Below are 19,043 nucleotides of genomic sequence, written 5' to 3' on the forward strand. Positions count from 1 at the left end.
CAACAAAAACACGATTTTTTTCCTATAGTTTTCTGCATGATGAACATGAAATAACCAGAAGATCGATAATTGAAAGTATTATTTTTAAATATATACATAAATTCGTTTCACTTACAAATTTGACATTTGAAATAATTGCTGGTTTTAGTTTTGACAGCCTGATCACATGCTACTGTATAGATGGAAGAACAAGAAAATGAAAAGAATAATCTGGTTAATGACAGAAGATCTTATTCAAGCAGACTTGGCTCTACATCTTACGGATCAGACAGCTATGAAGAATTGTTAAGGGGGAGTGTACCCTGTCCAACATGTAGAGGAAAAGGAAACATTCCAAAAGGTTGTCAGCTTGTTGTGACTGTCATTCAGAATGTTATCATATCTATTTCACATTGCAACATACATATAAAACTGTACAATAAAATAATTAGTTAATTATAGCTGGATCTAAATCCCTTTATCAGCATAATATGGGGGATTTTCGGTAATTGTCGTTTGTTGATGTGGTTCATAAGTTTTTCTCTTATTTATATATAGATTGACAGTTGATTTTTTGTCATTGAATGGATTACACTAGATAAATTTGGTCCTTTGATAGCTTGCTGTCCGGTGTGCCACTCAGCCATCGCTCTGTGTTTAAGAATGTAGTTTGACCTATAATGGTCCAACCAGTCTTTGCTCTTACTTCTATATGTCACAAGCGAATCCGGGTTCATTCGCCCTGATTCATGTTCGCCCTGGTACCTGTTCGCCCTGATACATGTTCGTCCAGGGTCCATTCACCCTTATTTTTATTTTTTTCTAATTGTTGTCTAGTCGCATTATTTTTAAGTATTTGAACAAAATATGTTCAAGTTTGTTGAAAAACTGACAGAATATTTATATTGGCGCAAACATTTATCATGTTCCCTTTGATTTGCAGAGTAGAATACTGGAATACAATGTATTTATCTTTATTGATATTTGTTAACAAAATAATTGTATTCAGTCAATCACGAATGTATGCAGTATGACTAGTCTTAGAGTATAAATAAATGAACTTGTAAATCAGTTTCATAATTTACAGTTTGTACAACATTGTTTGTAATAATTTCAAGCTGAATATTTTATCAAAACAAAACGTTTGTTTTTATTATCAATCCATCATGATTCAAAAGACAAGTATCACAATAATTAGTGATCTGAATTATTTTGTCATTGAACAATTAATGATCCTAAACAAGCCGTAAACTTTTAAATATTTCAATGTTTTCATAAATTTCAAGAATATAAATGATATATATACCATAGAAATATCTGAATATTGATATTTTTATAGTAGAGCGAACGGACTCTATGGGCAAATGAACTCAGAGTGAACGGACCTAGGGCGAACATGTTATTAGGGCGAACAGTCCCGATACCGTCACAAGCTAATAGGAGAAGCAGGAGATACAAATTTTTAAGTCTTTTACTTGCCACAACCAAGGTGGTCAAAGAAAAATGAAATTAGAATCAATTGTGTAAACCACTGTGTAACCATTTGTTCTATTTGTTACTACAATTTGTTCTCAATGACATTGATATATAAAAAGAAATAATTTAAATATTTTGTAGGATAGTTTTAGTGACAACCCCTTGAAAATTTTCTGGATTACTGGACTTTACATACACCATATATTATCCTTTTTTATTTTTTCTAATAGAACAAGAAGGAGAACTTGTAGCACTCATTCCAGTGAGAGATAAGCGACTTAAACCAAGACGAACGTAAGTAATCCAACATATCAGACATATGTCTCAAACATGTATGAATTGAAATACTCATAATGTTATCATTTCATGAATGCAACTTCATCTTGACACATATACATGTACCATATATAGAACAGTCTTAGGTTTTATATATTTTTTTTCAACTCAATCTAGTATTCAAAGTACAATGTATATCTTCCATCCTGATATGTGAAACAGTCTCAGCATCCATGTAAATAATGTTTTATTCAATGTAACATACAAAACATAACTTCCCTACTGATATGTAACATAGTCTCAGCATCCATGTAAATATAATGTTCTACTCCATCTAACGTACAAAGCATACATTCCATCTAAGAACAGTATATCTATATGTTCCTGATTCCATCTAACATACAAAGCATACATTCCATCTAAGAACAGTATATCTATATGTTCCTGATTCCATTAATAATATTTAGATCAAGGCTACATGCAGCAGTATAGAAAGTAACAGTGCAGCTGCAGGCAGTGCTGGTGGTTTTGTCATCTCATTCAATATCCATAATGATAGTATGCACATTGGGAGTCAACTTCTTGATGGTACCATGTTCCTACTCTATGAAAGGGGCATGCATATAATGTCTTTTTCTTTCAAAAGAAGACTTGCACCAGCAATACTTTAGATTATTTATTTATTAGCTTTGGTGTACAATTTATTCACAAAACCGTAAAAGTCAAATCACACTATTGGGTAAATGGAAATAACAAAATTCATATGAACTTTAAGACAACTTTTGACTTTTACAATGTATATAAAAAAGTTTAGTATTCATCAGACATGTTTTTCTAAAAACAATCCAATTTCTGAGTCTAGATCTAGACCTGCTTTGAGGCATACTATTGATTGAGATAAAATGTAACTGAAGCGTAAGGGATCGTTCCATTCCAGAGAAGCCAATAAATGTTTGTCAAGAATTTTCCATGTACAGTGAGTGTTATAAAATTTCCAATTATTGCGAAACAGGAAGTAGTTGCACTGATGATGTAAAAATTGCTTACATGCAACTTAATCAAGTTCCAGACTAAATATAAAGATTTTTGCCTCTTGAATAAGTCTTAATTTTTATGATCTTTCTGCACATAAGTGTACAGATTATATTTATCTGTTCATTTTCTAACATATTTTTTCAAGTCTTGGATTTTGGAATTTCAGGAGCCACAAAATGACTGTTATCATACCTTTATATCTTTTTGCAAAAATTTTGGTTAATCAATAACTGCTGTGACCTTGACTTTTGACCTATTTGCCCAAATTTCAAAAGGCCTTCTTCCTCTTCTAATTGATTGTTATCGTGTATATATATTTAGTTTGGAAAAGCGTTCTGAAATGACGACTACGGATACCCATACTCAGTTCTTGTGGATGTCATTAGCTTAAGCTATATTATTTAAACCTAGTTTGACTTTCTCACAACTCAACTAGCAATACCACACAATTACTGTCAGTTTAAGTTGCATTTTCTATTGTTCTTGACAGCAACAAAGTTTGAATATATGAGCTAGGTTCTTTGATATGCTGAACATAACTATATATTTAGATTTGGAATTTTGGAATTCGTTATCAAATTGGTTCACACTGAGGTCCAAAATGTCCAAAATCACAAAAAATGAATTCTTGAGGTTCTTAAATATGCTGATTCTAACTATGTGTTTAGATTTTGGATATTGGACCTTAATATTAAAAGTAAATGTCAAATTTCAAATTTTTAATTTCTTAGAACTCATTCATTCTGTGTCAAAAACTATGCTATGTCAAATGTTTAATCACAATTCAAATTTAGAGCTGTATTGCACAAAAAATAGAAATTGTAAGTAGAGTCAATGAGTCATAGTTAGAAATAGATACAGCATTAAATCTAAGTTTAGAGAAGTAATCATGTATAGTTATACATGTAGCTTGTAATTTACTGTTCATTATTAGATGATTTGAATTAAAGGTAAGTTTAATAGATTTTTAAAGACTTTGTATACGTATTAATAACAAGGATATTCTGAAAAAATAATTTCCCAGTTTTTTGTAAATTTTTTGAAGAACTTCATTGTAGGTTTCTATGTTATGCTGAAGGATTATTTTTCAGAATGCTATACAGGAACACTTTCATTTGATTAAGCTAACCCTTTTAAAAACAAATATTGTCTTTTAACCCTTTCCTCCATTGACATTTTTTTTGTTCATACTTGATTCTCATAAGATTTTTTCAATAAAAAAAAATCACCAGGTTTAAAGTATCAATGCATTGCAAAAAGGAATATTTCATCAATGAAATTCTGGTCAGATATTCTCCTGAATCAATGTCATGATATTAAATCACAATCCAAATTCAGAGTTGTATTTATTTTCAATGTATTGTCAATACTTGCCCCAACTGTTTAGGGTTTTACCCCTGTGGTTGTATCAATCTGTGCCCCACAGCATTTTATTGAGTTATCACAAAAGATATACAATATTTTAATTGTACATATAATTGATAGTGTTCTGCTTGTAGATCTGGTAGTTAACAAATTAGATATACTATTATGTCCAACTACACTGTGACTTGAGCTATAATCTAATATATATTAGTTCTACTACAACAACTTTATGTACCATAATGCAAGCATTTTATATTTTATTCCAGATGCCTGTATTTAGGGATAGCTGTATTTACTTGTACTGTTATATTTTATTCCAGATGCCTGTATGTAGGGATAGCTGTATTTACTTGTACTGTTATATTTTATTCCAGATGCCTGTATGTAGGGATAGCTGTATTTACTTGTATTGTTACGGCTGGACTATTGTTTTTCTTCTTTTCACAAAGAGATGTTACCATAGCTAGTAACGTATCACTGTTATCACCACATAATCTCACCATAGATACTGCAAAGAAATATGTTTACTTCGAAGTCACAGTATGTATAACATTTACAATCAATAGTAACACATGTTTTTTTTTAATGTAACTTATGTTTTTTCTGTGTTTCTATATCAACATTAAGAGGTCAGTCAAAAAACACCAACTGTGACAAATTTCATGTTTTTTTGTATAAAAATAAATCAGTGTAGACACAAAACAAGTTAAGAACCTTTAGTGAAACTTACAAAATGTACTTAACAGCATGATAAATACCTGATTTCTATCAGATGGCTAAAAAAAACTCAGAAAAAAATGTTCTTTCAGTTTCCTAGTATAACAGCTGTTTGATATTAAGTCAAAGTGATAAGTCAACTGACAAATCAGTCACATGTCTAACTCTTCTACAATTATAAGTCATCAATGAATGATTTGTATTTTTGAGGGAAAATGTACAGTTCCTATTGAATGAAGTCTCAACAGAGAACAATAACCACCTTATATAAACACCAACTTATTCTGGGAAAGGTTTTATTTCCCTTCAAAATAATATCAGCAGAGCAACATCATCAATAATGCAAATGTTAACTGTTTTAGGTCTGTTTGATCATATTACTTAATGACAAATATATATAACTTTTTAAACATAACATATTTTATTTCAAAAGTCATGTACATCACATAAACATATTTAATACATAATACATTAATACAAAGAAATTCAGAAACATTGAAGGTTTCCCTTTTATTAATCCGTCTCCTTGTCAAAAAAAAGGGAAATAACTGCTAATATAAGTTGATTTTTTTTTCTTTTCAGTATCCATTCAATATTTCCAACTTGAATTACTTTCCTATAACATTAACGCAGACCTCTATAGCAGTACAGTTCAACGTTAAAGTCATAAATACAACAGTGTCTAGCTTTACTTTAAATGTACCAATGAGATCAACAAGAAAATTTGATGTCAATGTTGGAATCACTTTCAGTAAAGATAATGGATTGGCAGCAATGGCGTAAGTATATTATTGAGTAAATTTGTGAAACCAGCTGTCTAACAGTGATGTAGCTACCATTGATGCAACGATGCGCACTTGTGTGCTCAAACACTAATGCAAAAAAAAAATATATTGAAATGAAAAAATTGAGAAAGATAGAACATTGTAGAAAGAGAGAGAGAGAAATATAGTATGAATAAATAAAAATGGGGGACCATATACCTGGACTTCTCTATACTAGTATTTTAATGTCAGATAAAAATGTCATCTTGACAAACATTTTTTTTTAGAAGACATTTGAACAAAAATAATGCATTAGAAGCAAAAGCTGATCTGTTTTACTCTCAGTATAGAGTCAGAATAGCATGCCAGTAATCTATTGAAAAATCATCAGATTGAACAATTTTTTTTATGAAATGCCTTCCAAGAAAATTGTGTACTAGTTCAGTGAAAATGGACTTCATACTAAACTCCAAAACTAAAATTAAAAATAATACAAGACTTATAAAGACAACACTGATACTTAATCATGTATATATATTTTACAGGAGCAGATGTAATAATCCAGAACCTTTCTTTACTCAGTATGTGATGATATTTCTGTAAGTTTATTATAAACTCTTACAATCTAATATTTTAGTATGATAGCTTATTAATCATAAGAAAAAAATGATGGAAAAGAAACAATAAAGGTGTACTTATAAAGAACAATTAAATCATGAGGATTGCAATAGTATCTTAATAATTTCATTACGGAAGGGTCCATGATGGCTGAAAATATCTATTGGTGTTTAAACGTGAGTTTAAAATGATTACCAGGGCTAAACATGATCTTAGTTATTTAAAAAATAATGTCAGTGTTTAAAATCAGGTTAATTTTTTTTATAATGTTTTCATTTCATCTCAGAAATATTTTTTCAGGATAAAACCTGTATAATATGTTAGCAATCAGTTTCAGATCAACTTTTTGCATTTACATATGAATATAAAGTAGACTAATTGTCAATGAGACAACTCTTCAATAGAGACCAAAATGACATAGAAGTTAACAACTAGCATAGGTCACCGTAAATCATAGTTTCCAAATATATGTATTCAAAATTAAACATTACAAATTTAGATGTATTGTTGACTTCCAATAAAAGATATAGCATTATTTTCATTTTTATGCCCCACCTACGATAGTAGAGGGCATTATGTTTTCTGGTCTGTTCGTTCGTTCGTATGTCCCTGCGTTCGTTCGTCTGTCCCACTTCAGGTTAAAGTTTTTGGTCAAGGTAGTTTTTGATGAAGCTGCAGTCTTCAATCTTAGTACACATGTTCCTTATGATACGATCTTTCTAATTTTAAAGCCAAATTAGATTTTTGACCCCAATTTCACGGTCTACTGAACATAGAAAATGGAAGTGCCAGTTTCAGGTTAAAGTTTTTGGTCAAGGTAGTTTTTGATGTCCGAACAACTTGAAACTTAGTACACATGTTCCCTATGGTATGATCTTTCTAATTTTAATGCCAAATTAGATTTTTTACCGATTTCACGGTCCATTGAACATGGAAAATGATAGTGCAAGTGGGGCATCCGTGTACTTTGGAAACATTCTTGTTGTATCTTAAATTTTGTATTTAACATTAAAAATGTCTTTAAGTATTGCCATATATCATACACAGATATTAACTGACATAATTTTACAATTTCAGGACAACAGCGACATATTCATCACTTGGACATCAAGAACAGACGACAGTTAATACTTATCCTTTAGTCGATTGTGGAAATCATACAAAAGAGGAAAATCTAATTTTCTCACCAGAATATTCATCATTGATAAGTTGATAGTAAGAAGAATTCTCTAACAGAAAAAGATGGGCTGTCTTCACCAATGATTACAGTAGTCAACAATAAGAGATCATAGGAATGAATAGATATTCAAATCAGCATTTAGTGGAACCATTATCATTCTGCAAAAATATGTTTGTATTCTCCTCTGAGCAGTTGGTAATGTCAAAGTATGGAGACAAAGAAGCATCGGTCCTTTTGTACACCTTTATATTTTCTGAGGAAGCCAATAACAATTACTATCATTACTATCCCAGTTGACCTCATGTAAACAGTTGCTGAGAAAGTTATATTTTTATGATAGACAAAACGGCTGTTAGCCATTCATGAAAATTATTTTTAATGTTTGAAACGAATGTGCTTTTATTTAAATAAATGTTCAAAGGATTTAAACATAAATTTATTTTTAAAGAGTGACAGAAAAATATTTTAATTCAGGGTTCCATGTATAGCTTGAGTCAATTATCACTACTATTTGGTCATCAGTTTTATTTCATTTTGGCTTTCAATTCCAGTAATATAGAAAAAAAAACTATGTCTGTCAATTCTTTTGAATGCAACGCCATTAAGAATGTCTTGGAAAAAACAATTGTTGCATGTCACCGGACTGAATTATAGGGTTTATCACATACTTGTTACGAAAAACATTGGGTTTTACATACGCAGTAACTTCAGACTTGTCCTAGTCATATTCCTGCCTGTGCAAATAACCAGTTATTGTGCCCTGTTCTGACCTCATAAGCTTTCAGAACAACAATAATGGATGGGAAACATCAATTTCAATGACAAGGGAATTTGTAAAAGAAATCTAAGAACATCAATACTAAAAGAAAATCTGACATTGACATATTATTAAAGGGTTATAAATTTTAATGGTTTGGGTGCTTCATAATAATGAATTTATTTCAATGGAGGACAAAAAAAGTTTGATATTGCCAGATGGAATAAGAATTTTTTTTTTAATTGTTTAAGGATTCATATACATGTAGCATGTGATAAATAGATTATAACATGCCCTTTTCTGTATGGGCATTGGTATCATCCCTCGAATCATATAAGTCCTTGGCTGGGGCCTTGGGCTAATATGAGTTTCTGGATGATACCAGGGAAGATATGGTAAAGTACATGTTGTAATCTATAATTACCTCAAATGTGACAATACATGTCTTTATTTGTTTTAATTGGAAACCACTGTATTTTTATTGTAGTATTTGTACTAATTTCTGTTTGTAACCTCCTATCTCATTGATACACATCTGAGTTATTTATTTTGTTTTTACCATGTATTGAAAGTATACTGCTTAATATATGTACTTTGTTAATATGTTCATGCGTTTCTTCAATTCAAGTATTATAATTCATATATGTGTAAAGGTATCACCTTGTATTCATTGTTTTGTCTCCACATTACTTGTCCTATTGTTTCAGAATTTTCTACAAGTCTTATGCCTAGTCTTTTAACTGCAGGTTGTGATGATATAATTTGCAGTTCTTTATTCATTAATATGCTCATTTATTATGAAAAAAATATATCATTGGAACATTTTAATGTAGACTCGTAGATTAATATATGCATGTATTTTTGGCTACTTAGCTTTAAATTAATATTTCACATATTTGCTCATACGATTAAAGGTGATAGCTATATTTATATTTGTTATATATGTACTTTTTTAGTTTCATATTTTAATACTTTATCATAATATTGATCACCAAAGAGCATACATATTATTGAATCTATAGATTAACTGTATTTATTTTTTATTCAAAAGATCTGTGATTTTTATACGACCGCAAATTTTGAAAAAATTTTCGTCGTATATTGCTATCACGTTGGCGTCGGCGTCGTCGTCGTCGTCGTCGTCGTCGTCGTCGTCGTCGTCGTCGTCCGGCGTCCGAATACTTTTAGTTTTCGCACTCTAACTGTAGTAAAAGTGAATAGAAATCTATGAAATTTTAACACAAGGTTTATGACCATAAAAGGAAGGTTGGTATTGATTTTGGGAGTTTTGGTCACAGCATTTTAGGAATTAGGGGCCAAAAAGGGCCCAAATAAGCATTTTCTTGGTTTTCGCACCATAACTTTAGTTTAAGTTAATAGAAATCTATGAAATTTTGACACAAGGTTTATGACCACAAAAGAAAGATTGGGATTGATTTTGGGAGTTTTGGTTTCAATAGTTTAGGAATAAGGGGCCAATAAAGGGCCCAAATAAGCATTTTTCTTGGTTTTTGCACAATAACCTTAGGTTAAGTAAATAGAAATCTATGAAATTTAAACACAATGTTTATGACCACAAAAGGAAGGTTGGTATTGATTTTGGGAGTTTAGGACCCAACAGTTTAGGAATTAGGGGCCAAAAAGGGACCCAAATAAGCATTTTTCTTGGTTTTCGCACCATAACGTTAGTATAAGTAAATACAAATCTATGAAATTTAAACACAAGGCTTATGACCATAAAAGGAAGGTTGGTATTGATTTTGGGAGTTTTGGTCCCAACAGTTTAGGAAAAAGGGGCCCAAAGGGTCCAAAATTAAACTTTGTTTGATTTCATCAAAATTGAATAATTGGGGTTCTTTGATATGCCGAATCTAACTGTATATGTAGATTCTCAACTTTTGGTCCCGTTTTCAAATTGGTCTACATTAAGGTCCAAAGGGTCCAAAATTAAACTTTGTTTGATTTCATCAAAAATTGAATCCTTGGGGTTCTTTGATATGCCAAATCTAACTGTGTATGTAGATTCTTCATTTTTGGTCCTGTTTTCAAATTTCAAATTCTACATTAAAGTCCAAAGGGTCCAAAATTAAACTAAGTTTGATTTTAACAAAAATTGAATTCTTGGGCCTCTTTGATATGCTGAATCTAAACATGTACTTAGATTTTTGATTATGGGCCCAGTTTTCAAGTTGGTCCAAATCAGGATCTAAAATTATTATATTAAGTATTGTGCAATAGCAAGTCTTTTCAATTGCACAGTATTGTGCAATGGCAAGAAATATCTAATTGCACAATATTGTGAAATAGTAAAATTTTTTTTAATTAGAGTTATCTTTCTTTGTCCAGAATAGTAAGCAAGAAATATCCTATATTGTGCAATAGCAAGAATTTTTTTTAATTGGAGTTATCTTTCTTTGTCCAGAATCAACTTAAATCTTTGTTATATACAATATACAATGTATATACACTTTTTACTACCAACTGATAAATTTAAATAATCTTTACCATTCAGTGATAACAAGCAGTTTTTTTACATCTTAATATTTTATGATGTATTTAAATGAGTAGTTATTGTTGCAAACTCCATTAGAAATTTGAATTGATATCAGTTTTGAAAAAGGGAAACGGGGATGTGAAAAAAAGGGGGGGGGGGGGGGTTAAATTTTCTCATTTCAGATTTCATAAATAAAAAGAAAATTTCTTCAAACATTTTTTTGAGAGGATTAATATTCAACAGCATAGTGAATTGCTCAAAAGCAAAAAAAACCTTTTAAGTTCATTAGACCACATTCATTCTGTGTCAGAAACCTATGCTGTGTCAACTATTTAATTTTAGATTTAAAAAGTTTGAAGAAGAAAGCTTTAATTGATTTGTAAAATCTTGGCATTTGTTTTGTGTAAAAAAAAACCATGTAATGTCAAAAATTTGATCACAATCCAAATTCAGAGCTGTATCATGCTTGAATGTTTTGTCCATACTTGCCCCAACTGTTCAGGGTTCGACCTCTGCGGTCGTATAAAGCTGCGCCCTGCGGAGCACCTGGTTAACATTAAGAACATTACAAGTAATTTTTCTGCTGATATATTGAATTCCATGTTCTATTACAAATGAAAATGTGGTTAACTTGAAAACCATTTCACTCTCAATTTAATACTGTAAATTGGGATTTTTGAGGACTTTGAAGAAAGTACCAAAGTTAATCGTACAAAGATGATAAATCAGTTACCAAAAAGTTGAAAAATTAGTTTTGGTGATGAGATGCTGTCAAAACATATATATTTGTATCATGTATCGCTATAGTGGTTACATCTATTGCTAATAAGTTAAGCTGCATCCAATCTTGGGGTAAGGGAGATAATTATTTAATTTGTAAAGTGTTTGCAAAAGAGGGCTTCAACCATCCTATTTAAGCATTTATATGAAAAAGCTTGTGCAAAATTTAATATTTTGTAAATTATGTTTGGAAAAACTAATTTTGTGTGACAGAAAGAAAACTACAATAGAATTTTAAGATAAATATGAGAAGATAATTCTTATAATGTGCTTTCATAAAACAAAAAACAAAAATTGGTTTCACAAGAGTTCTGTTTTTTATGCCCCTGTCTTATCCGTGAGTGCATTAAGTTTTACCCTTGTCTGTCTGTACCTTTGTCCCAAAATTGGTTTCCGTAATATGCTTATCAGCCCAAAACACAGATCAAGTTTGAATTTGAGTAGCATCATTTCTACCATTCTAGAGTAATGTCCCTTTACAAATTTTCGTTTCTGTTATCTAACTTTACTTTGCCTCAAACAAATGTTATGAAACTTATGTGCAGAGCTTATTACCACAAAACACTGATCAAGTCTGAATTTTGGTGGCCAAAATTTAACTGCTTTAGAGTATGGTAATGCTCCTTTACAAATGGAAAAATAGCAGATTTGATATAGCAGATGTTATGAAACCCATACACAATGCCTATTACTTATTTTGTTCATTTAGATGTAAAACCCTACAATTTAATTGCATTCCTCTCTCAAATTTTGTTTATTTTATTAAAGACCTTGACTTATTTTGTTCTATTTTAAAATCCAAGATGGCAGAAGATACCAGATTTACCTTAACTTGAGTGTTGATTTACATTGTTAAAATGACAATTAGCAATCTATATATAGCTAAGATTCATTATCTTGTGTACCAAAGTTGTGTCTTTTGTACTTATGTTAAAATAAAATGGCATTAATGTGATATTTATTTGCATATTTAATTCATTATTATGTTATTGCATGTATTTATTTATAAAGTTTCATGAAATAAAAGATTAATTTTATTAAATGTATAACTGATTTAAATGATGAATTGTCATGGAATAAAAGCTCAATTAAAATACTAATTCCAAATGGAAGACATTCTTATTATTATTTCCATGATAAGAAATATTAAGTGTATTTTCTAATATGCAGATATTATTGCACTGTTCGTGACTTTTCCAGAGGAATCTTTGTAATGGTTAAAAATGTATTTTGACAAATAAAGAGAACCTGTAGATTGAATCATTTACAGCTTTTACATTAATGCTAGCAAGACAAATCTTTGTTTGGCTTGCTTGCTTTGCTTGTATCAATGTTTGCTCAAGCATGTCAATTAAGATAGGCGGAGCTTCAGCTTGTTTACATCATACCTTGATTTTATTAGAAGTTATGTTTGAGGTTAAGGACACTAAATAGGATGACAAATATAAAGTGCAATAGTAGAAATGGGAGCCAAAAAAATGCATTTTTTTCCTCGAAGATATGCATTTTCATCATCCATCTTAAAAGACTGCCGTCAAGTACTTGTAGTAAAACAAAATAGCTATTCGAACACACCTACTCTGATTTTGTGATTCATTGCATAGGTATTTCATTTGACATATATATCTCATCTTTTAGTACTGTGATTGTTTTATGTTATAAAGTCAACCTGTAGCTTTGCTATATAAAAATGATAGAATCTGAAGCGAGATGATGTATTGATTTGTACGTTTTCAAGACAAATAATTCATCTCAAACACACACTAACATAAGAAGGTGCTCTCGATTTTCTCTTTTAGTTACGATTGTAACCAATTTTTGTATTTTTTTTCTTGAGTCACATATTTGAAGGACAGACATGGAAATAACTGAACTTATAGATTGAAATGTACGGAAGCGTATTAGCGCTACACATTTTTTTTTTAATTTTTCTTCCTATGTTTGCGTTATACGCATAACGCATAACGCATAATGCGTTACACGCATAACGCAAACCTTTGCGTTACAACGCAAACCTTTGCGTTACACGCATAACGCAAACCTTTGCATTATAACGCAAACCTTTGCGTTATAACGCAAACCTTTGCGTTTCACGCATAACGCAAACCTTTGCGTTATAACGCAAACATTTGCGTTGTAACGCAAACCTTTTGCGTTATAACGCAAACATTTTGATTTCAATTATTCATTAAGTTTTGTATATATGTCCGTCAGTCATTCATTTCGGATGTGATTTACTAGTAGATAAAAAAAGAAACATACATACAAGGCCAAATCATTATAATAAATATGCATAGGAGTAATGGAATACTTGAAGTGCAATTATACATAAATTAAGACTGATTTGTGCATCAGAAAAGTATAGAATTTAACAAGAAAATAGATATAGTTTAGTATATAGTCATATTTAAATTGAAAGATCAAAAATAATGTCATACAATTGTGAAACCTCCAAGTCAAATAGACAAAATGATCTTTCTGCTTTAAAATGAATTATTAATAAGGAAACATTATTTTTTAAATCTCAGAATATGATCAAGATTCTTTGATAGAAAGTCATTGAATTTTCATTTCAATATAATGTAGTATTTTTAAGATGCTTGGGTAGCAATGTGAATAGAGAGAACATATTTTATTAATAAAACATCTTCATTCTATACATTTATTGCCAAAGGATAGCTTATTGGTATCTAACCTACTTTACACATTTCTCAAACGAGAGCTTACGTACTTTGGAAGTATATTTATATTCGGTTATAGCTATATTAGCAGGGTTGATTTTTTTCTTAGGTATAATAAACCTCAATTTACTCAATTTTCTTTGTAATATATATACTAGTAGTAACATGGATATCGTTTTTGGGGACCTTTATAGTTTGTTGTTTTGTGTGAGCCAATGCTCCGTGTTGAAGACCGTAATTCGGCCTATGATGGTTTACTTTTACGAATAAGGACTTAGATGGGGAGTTTTCTAATTGGCACTCATACCACACCTTCTTATATTATTCTGCTCATTATTAGTCATTGATATGATCAAATTATTCAAGCATTTCACTTTGCAATGACTACAAAGGTGATAAATTTTAATATATACAGCCACCTCCATTAATAACTACTGTTTCCTTTGAATCTTAAATAAGAAATAAGATAAAACAAATGTTTGCGTTATAACGCATAACGCAAAAGGTTTGCGTTAACCTTTGCGTTATAACGCAAACATTTGCGTTATAACGCAAACATTTTACCTTTGCGTTTATCACAAAACGCAAACATAGGAAGAAAAATTAAAAAAAAAATGTGTGGCGCTAATACGCTTCCGTAGAAATGTTCTCCGTCCGTCGTAATTTAAAAAAAAATCGAAGGTTATGAATTTTCTTCATCCAACATAATAAAAATAATCAGTTTGAAGGTTTACAAGCAAAAATTAATCCAAAGTGCGCAATATTCAATTACAATGGACTTAATACATAAAAGGGATGAATTAAGTCATTTCTCCCTACTTAATTTATCCCTTTTATTAGAAAATAGAGTGCACCTTCTTATTTTAGGGTGTGTTTGAGGTGAATATTTTGTCTTGAAAACGTACAAAGCAAGAATATTTGATACATCATCTCGCTTCAGATTCTATCATTTTCATATAGCAAAGCTACAGGTTGACTTTATAACATAAAAAAAGCACAGTACTAAAAGATGAAATATATGGGTCAAATGAAATACCTATGTATAATGAATCACAATATCAGAGTAGGCCGGTGTGTTCGAATAGCTATTTGGTTCTTCGTCCAATAAAATTTAAGTATGATGTGTACAATCTGAAGCCCCGCCTATCTTAATTGCTATGCTTGAGCAAACATTGATACAAGCAAAGCAAGCAAGCCAAACAAAGATTTGTCTTGCTAGCATTAATGTAATAGCTGTAAGAGGACATAAAATTATATTATTATATTTATCACATTTATGTTAAATATCAAAAGACCAACATGAGTAGTCTCACATTTCAGTTATTTTGTTAGAGCATTTGATAATGGAGACTTCTAAAACTATCATGTTTTTTTTTAATTTTTGAAAAAAAAACCACCATAACAGTTGGTTTAAAGGGATGATTTAAACTAGTATTGTTCGACAGGTTCTTTGTTGGGAGAAGGCCAGCAAGAAGATAATGGGAGGTCAATTGTATGAATTTATATGTGTAGCTCTTATATCTTTTAAACAGTAATTGGTTGTGTTCTTGTTTATCCAATTGGACAAGCAGACTCCTTTTAGTTCTAAAAATAGTAATATGTATAATGGTGTACTGTCTGTTTGTCCATTCATCCCTCGTCAACATGTCGTACAAGAGCGCACATGCGGAATTGTCTTGCCTGCTGTACTGACCATTGATTTTATGATGACAGTACTAGATTTAAAGCTTTACTACAAGTATCGCACAATCTTAACATCATCCAAGAAAATGAGGTCAAGGTCAGTCAGTTAACCAAATGGAAAATACATATACACCCAACAACCATTCCATAAACCAAAAAAGGTTGGCCTATTTGTAGAAAAGTATCCAGGAAAACTTAACATTGACCTATGAGCCTTTAATAGCTTTAATTAATGAATGATTTAAAGGTCAAATGAACCATTCCCGACAGAAAATCTATGCATTAAATATAGTTGACATATTGCTTATAGTATATGAAAAAAAACTCAGCCAAGAAAACTTAACATCAACCAATGAAACATGAAAATAGGGTCAAGGACACATGCCAGACAAACATCTCCACTTTACAATCATTCAATACATCAAATATAGTTTACCTACAGCTTATAGTTTAAGAAAAAAAGACCAAAACATAAAACTTAAAACTGAGCATGGAACCTTGAAAATGAGGTCGAGGTCAAATAAAACCTGTCACACTGACAAATACATCATAAAATATTACCCTACACCGAATATAGTTGATCTATTGCATACACAGTATGGGGAAAAAACCTCCAAAACACAAAATCTTTTACCACTGAACCATGAAAACCAGGTCAAGGTCAGATGACACCTGCCACCTGGACATATACACCTTACAATCATTTCATACACCAAATATAGTAGACCTATTGCATATAGTATCTCAGATATGGACTTAAGTGTATTTTTGTTGTTGGGATATACATTTGTGTACAAGTACCAGGCCACATCCACTCTGTTTTTGTTAGATGTATATCTATTTGTATCCATATAATTAGTTAAGCCTTTTTCAACTGATTTTTATAGTTCGTTCTTATGTTGTACTGTTACACCACTGTTCATGAATAGAGTAGGGTTTGGATCCTGATAACATGTTAACATGCCACATTCTGTATGTATGTGCCTGTCCCAAGTCAGGAGCCTGATATTCAGTGGTTGTCATTTGTTGATGTGGTACATATTTGTTTTTCGTTCATTTTTTTTTTACACACATTAGGCTATTAGTTTCTTGTTTGAAAGGTTTTCCATTTGTCATTTCCAGGCCTTTTATAGCTGACTATGCAGTATGGGCTTTGCTCATTGTTGAAGGCACTACAGTGATCTATATATGTTTATTTCTGTGTCATTTGGTCTCTTGTGGAAAGTTGTCTCATTGGCAATCATACAATGTACCACATTTTCTTTTTTATATTGATTATGAAAACTTAACCTTGATCTATGAAATGACATTATGGTCATATGAAAACTTTCTGCGACAGAACTTGCAGTCTTGACAAATACAGGACTGTTACAGAAGCCAATTTGCATGAAATGTTTTGTTATTCAATTATGTAAGCATTGGCACATCTCATTTCAAGGATATTACTTAGCCCTGCATCATCAGCCATGGGTCATTATATTTTAATATCTTTCATATTTTACATGTTAAAAGTATTGCTTCTGATTTCAAAACGTGTAATTATTATATTTGTGTTAAAAAGCAAATTTCATTAACAAAGGCACAGATAGAAAATGTATTACAAATGTATATACAAATATATACTATTGATGTGCATATAAGAAATAATAGAGTTGTTTGATTTTCATAATTTAATATCAATAATTTGGCACATTACAATATAACAATTGCATAAAAATATTATTACCCAGGGACTTGTAAGATCTCTGACTCAATAAATGTTATAAATAAACTTTTAATTCAGCACTTGAATGAAGCACACTGCTTTTATGGCATAAAGTTATTTTTACCTAGTTTTTAAGATTCATATTAACATGGCATTCAATCATCAACTGTTCCTAACTATCTAACTTCAGGCATTCAATCATCAACTGTTCCTAACTATCTAACTTCAGGCATTCAATCATCAACTGTTCCTAACTATCTAACTTCAGGCATTCAATCATCAACTGTTCCTAACTATCTAACTTCAGGCATTCAATCATCAACTGTTCCTAACTATCTAACTTCAGGCATTCAATCATCAACTGTTCCTAACTATCTAACTTCAGTGTTTCTCTTGTTCAATTGTTTTCCTCCTATAATTAATATTTCCCTCGGTTTTAGATTGTAACCTGGATTTGTTTTTTCTCAATTCATTTATGACTTTTGAACAGCAGTATACTACTGTTGCCTTTTCCTTTGAATTTACATGTATCTTGAACTATCTTCACCAAAATACACTGAATTTTATAAGATTTTTAAAATCATGTAGTATCAATCCACAAACATACTTGTCAGGATAATACTTGTATCAGTTAACCATAGAGATTCAATTTGAACATCTAGCTCATTTACAATTTATATTTCAAACTCTTTAGAGAATCTGTTTCTAATTCAAGAAGAGAGGTTGCGATGATTTATATTTACTTTATTTTTCTTCTCGTGAAAGTCGCAAAAGAAAATCCCTTGGGGAAAATAAGTTGGATAACAGTATTCATATATATTTAAACAACATGAGATTTATTTGTTACAATGTGGACAATGTGTTTTTTTTATATCAACAATTTTTCTGAAACAGACATACAATTCATAAACAAAAAACAAACATTTTTAACCGGATTTTTGTGACAAAAATGTCGGTTATTGATTTGGGGATGCTCGGCGGGCGGCCGGGCGGCCGGGCGGTCGGGCAGTCGGGCAGTCGGGCGGTCGGGCGGCCGGGCGGGCGGCAATCAAATGTTGTCCGTGCATTAACTCATGAACCGTTCGGCCAAAGCTTTTAAAATTTTAATATGTTGTTACTGACAACTAAATGAAGGTCAAGTTCAATAATGGCGATTTTGACTTTTACCGTTCAGGAGTTATGGTTCTTGAAAGATTGAAAAATGGAGTTTTCAGTTGTGTCCGTGCATTTACGCATGAACTGTTCTACCAAAGCTTCCCAAATTTTAATATGTTGTTACTGATGACAAAATGGAGGTCAAGTTAAATAATGACGATTTTGACTTTTACCGTTCAGGAGTTATGGTTTTTGAAAGATTGAAAAATGGAGTTTCCAGTTGTGTCCGTGCATTTATGCATGAACTGTTCTACCAAAGCTTCCCAAATTTTAATATGTTGTAACTGATGACAAAATAGAAGTCAAGTTCAATAATGACGATTTTGACCTTTAGCGTTCAGGAGTTATGGTTCTTGAAAGATTGAAAAATAGTGTTTC

General features: G+C 31.1%; 1 protein-coding gene across 2 annotated transcripts; it reads left to right on the top strand.

Moving 5' to 3' along the window:
• Positions 1-117: 117 nt before the first annotated feature.
• Positions 118-9,209, top strand: LOC139513546 (transmembrane protein 106B-like). 2 transcript variants are annotated; one of them, XM_071302163.1, is made up of 6 exons: positions 118-340; positions 1,686-1,749; positions 4,452-4,671; positions 5,431-5,627; positions 6,158-6,211; positions 7,308-9,209. In XM_071302163.1, exons 1-6 carry the CDS (start codon positions 181-183, stop codon positions 7,441-7,443), a joined length of 831 nt encoding a protein of 276 aa, XP_071158264.1. In that variant the 5' UTR covers positions 118-180; the 3' UTR covers positions 7,444-9,209. The 2 variants fall into 2 exon arrangements, with proteins under 2 accessions (XP_071158264.1, XP_071158265.1); XM_071302164.1 differs by having other exon boundaries at positions 4,506-4,671.
• Positions 9,210-19,043: the final 9,834 nt, after the last annotated feature.

Source organism: Mytilus edulis, chromosome 2, assembly GCF_963676685.1.
Source record: "Mytilus edulis chromosome 2, xbMytEdul2.2, whole genome shotgun sequence".
NCBI lineage: Eukaryota > Metazoa > Mollusca > Bivalvia > Mytilida > Mytilidae > Mytilus > Mytilus edulis.

Excerpts from the sequence above, each read along its gene's own strand:
- LOC139513546 (XM_071302163.1), top strand. The coding sequence starts at position 181 with ATGGAAGAACAAGAAAATGAAAAGAATAATCTGGTTAATGACAGAAGA. Across the intron at positions 341-1,685 it reads AAAAGGAAACATTCCAAAAG|AACAAGAAGGAGAACTTGTA; the intron begins GTTGTCAGCTTG and ends TTTTTCTAATAG. Across the intron at positions 1,750-4,451 it reads CGACTTAAACCAAGACGAAC|ATGCCTGTATGTAGGGATAG; the intron begins GTAAGTAATCCA and ends ATTTTATTCCAG.